The following is a 3,673-nucleotide window of genomic DNA, read 5'->3' on the forward strand; positions in this document are numbered from 1 at the left end:
ATGTAAATATATGTAGGGGATGTACAACTGACAGTGGAAAAGTAAGTAGTAATGTGTAAATATATGTAGTGGATGTACAAGTGACAGTGAAAACGTAAGTAGTGGTATGTAAATATATGTAGGGGATGTACAACTGACAGTGGAAAAGTAAGTAGTAATGTGTAAATATATGTAGTGGATGTACAAGTGACAGTGAAAACGTAAGTAGTGGTATGTAAATATATGTAGGGGATGTACAACTGACAGTGGAAAAGTAAGTAGGGTTATATATATATCTACTGGATGTACAAGCACCAGTGGGACAGTAACTACGGGTATTGATATATGTATATTTATATATATTTTTTTATATTGGATGTACAAGTGACAGTGGAAAGTAAGTAGGGTTATATATATATATATATATATATCTACTGGATGTACAAGTGACAGTGGAAAAGTAAGTAGGGTTATATATATATCTACTGGATGTACAAGGACTAGTTGGAAAGTAACTACGGATATTGATATATGTATATATATATATATATATTTATATATTGGATGTACAAGTGACAGTGAAAACGTAAGTAGACAGTGTATGTAGTTGTGACAGTGAAAAGTTTGTTCTATAAACTTATGTTCTTGTACGTCCTTTGGAAGTTTTATTGCTCCTTGTTTCTATTGAGTCTCTATATTACAAGAGTGACGAATTAACCTTGTTAATAAATTGTAATAGATATTTAAAGAAGCATAATTAGAACACATTGAATCTGGATTAATCATGTTGGCTTTGTGTTACACTGTATTAACATATTCTATTGTTTCTAGGATTCGTCCCAAAACGAGCTTACTTTAAGTAATGTAGCTGGCTGCTTCTTCATCCTGATTGGTGGATTGGTTATAGCTATGCTTGTGGCCTTACTTGATTTCTGTTTCAAAGCCAAAGCCGAAGCGTCTCGTGTAAAAGTGAGTAAATTGTAACATTATGAAGAAAAATGATGTTTGAAACAACTTCATTCACGAACAACGTCTAATATAGCTAGACCACAACTAGTACAGTAGTACTTTACTAGACTGAGGAAGTTTATCATAACATCTGAAACTATTCTAATATAGCTAAACCACAACTAGTACAGTAGTACTTTTGTAGACTGAGGAAGTTTATTATAACATCTGAAACTATTCTAATATAACTAGACCACAACTAGTACAGTAGTACTTTACTAGACTGAGGAAGTTTATCATAACATCTGAAACTATTCTAATATAGCTAGACCACAACTAGTACAGTAGTACTTTTGTAGACTGAGGAAGTTTATCATAACATCTGAAACTATAGTTATATAGCTAGACCACAATTAGTATAGTAGCACTTTACTAGACTGAAGAAGTTTATCAATAACATCTGACACTACGTAAGTGGGAACTGGTAAAGTTGTACTTGCACAGATTGAAGAAGTTTTTGGTAATATCTAAACAACTTTATAATTTCTGATTAAAATATTAGAACAATAGCATCTTTATAGATTGCGGAAATTTATTATATCTAAATATATCCTAGTTTCCGGTTTTGTTCTTTAACATACCTGCCCTATGTAATAGTAAGATGTTCTTATACGTCACTAAGGAAATTACTATTGATATATTTTTTCTAACTCGTGTTTTCGAGAGAAAAGACTGAACCTTATTTTGTTTCATCTTCGCAGATTAGCTTGTGTGAAGCAATGAAGGTTAAGTTACGAATATCTCTTACTGGGAACCAGCAAGAAGAACAAGAACCGGTACGAACTGGTACTCTATAAATCGGTATACCATTTTCATTATCGTTATCGCACAGTTTGATTAATACTATGAGCTTAATTCAAGGCATCTAATTTTTAATTGTATCACTACTTAACATTCTAAGCAAGAATTAATGCAAAACACGTCATTCTTAATTGTTTAATTAGTTAACATTCTGCGTTAAGATTAATCTAAAACATGACATTCTTAATTGTTTAACTTGTTAACACTCTGAACTTGGGTTAATCTAGAATATGACATTCTTAATTGTTTAACTTGTTAACACTCTAAACGTGGGATAATCTAGAATATGACATTCTTAATTGTTTAACTTGTTAACACTCTAAACGTGGGTTAATCTAAAACAATCATTCTTAATTGTTTAACTTGTTAACACTCTGAACTTGGGTTAATCTAAAATATAGCATTCTTAATTATTTAACTCGTTAACATTCTGAACGTGATATATGTTAATTTAACACACATCCTTCTTAATTGTTTAACTAGTTAACATTCTGAACTTGATATATGTTAATTTAACACACATCCTTCTTAATTGTTTAAGTAGTTAAAATTCTGAACTTGGGTTAATCTACCACATGTCATTCTCAATTATTTAACTCGTTAACACTCTGAGCTTGGGTTAATCTAAAAGATGCCAATCTTAAATAATGCAGAGTTTTTTTACATGACACGAGAGTTTGACAATAACTGTTACTTTTAACTCCTATTTCATTATATCTGTGAGTAAGTGTGGGACGAAGAACTACTCATATGCTATTTATTAACCTCTTTGCTATTTCATGAAAATGTGTCGAACCCTTTCTCCAAAATCTTCTTTGTCATCCTCTGTTCTGATGATTGGGGCCTGGTGGTTAGGGCGCTCGACTCGCAACGTGTGGGTCCCAGATTCAAATCCCCGTAGTCGAACAGGCTCGCCCTTTCAGCCGCAGGGGCGTTATAATGTAACGTTCAGTTCTACTATTTATGGCATTTTGAGTCCGTTTTACTTCACCATAGTGTAACCTAAATTAAATTAGTTAGGTGAATAATGTTATTACATTTCATGGTAATAAGCATTGAATAGGCGAACCTACAGTCCACAGCAAAGGATACAGCCAATCAAAGAATGCATTGGGCCTCTACGTCACAGGTTCTCTTTTCAATTTCAACTCTGGTGAAAAAGAAAAGAAATCGTTAATATATATTTACGGTTAATCCTTCTATTCGTTGGTAAAAGAGTAGCCCAAGAATTGGCGGTGGGTGGTGTTGACTAGCTTCCTTTCCTCTAATCTTTAACTGCTAAATTAACGACAGAGAGGAAATGGGCATCACCGGGTAAATTTTCTCCAGAATCACCAATGATACATCTGTATCTAAAGTGTCCCAACACTTGTAAGCGGCCTGGAGACTTTAAAAAATTCTGATGGTTACTTATATCTTAGGTTTTCACTTTCCCGCCTCTTTTTCAATCATTTCTTGTTCTACAATAATCTCTCCTGGAACTTCTCGTCTTTTTTATTCATTTTGTCAAATTTGTAACTCAGTACTGACACAACAAATGAAAATATTAAAACAAAATATAAGTTTCTTTTCTACGTAAATAAAACAAATACCTAAAGTAGAGGTAGTCAACTTACAGTCAACCAATAATTATAAGGACTTACTAAAATCGTATTGTTTTCATATTGATAGTCATGTTAATTAACCATTAAGTTAACTGGTCTACTAAAATCGTGTTGTTACTATGTAGACAGATGTGTTAATTAATCAATAAATTCACTGGCCTACTAAAATCGTGGCGTTATTATGTATATAGATGTGTTAATTAATCAATAAATTAAATGGCCTACTAAAATCGTGGCGTTATTATATAGATAGATGTGTTAATTAATCAATAAATTAAGTG

At 32.3% G+C, this 3,673-nt stretch overlaps 1 protein-coding gene across 1 annotated transcript in view; it reads left to right on the forward strand.

Annotated features, from left to right (window-relative positions):
- Positions 1-3,673, forward strand: part of LOC106466564 (glutamate receptor 4-like) — a 31,825-nt gene that overhangs the window by 25,572 nt on the left and 2,580 nt on the right. Inside the window, exons 8-11 of the mRNA XM_022394598.1 lie at positions 17-41; positions 371-439; positions 811-948; positions 1,689-1,763. Of these exons, the coding sequence (XP_022250306.1) occupies positions 17-41; positions 371-439; positions 811-948; positions 1,689-1,763 (307 nt within the window). The remainder of the gene's footprint in view (positions 1-16; positions 42-370; positions 440-810; positions 949-1,688; positions 1,764-3,673) is intronic.

This window comes from Limulus polyphemus, unplaced genomic scaffold (genome assembly GCF_000517525.1).
Source record: "Limulus polyphemus unplaced genomic scaffold, Limulus_polyphemus-2.1.2 Scaffold2304, whole genome shotgun sequence".
Taxonomy (NCBI): Eukaryota; Metazoa; Arthropoda; class Merostomata; order Xiphosura; family Limulidae; genus Limulus; species Limulus polyphemus.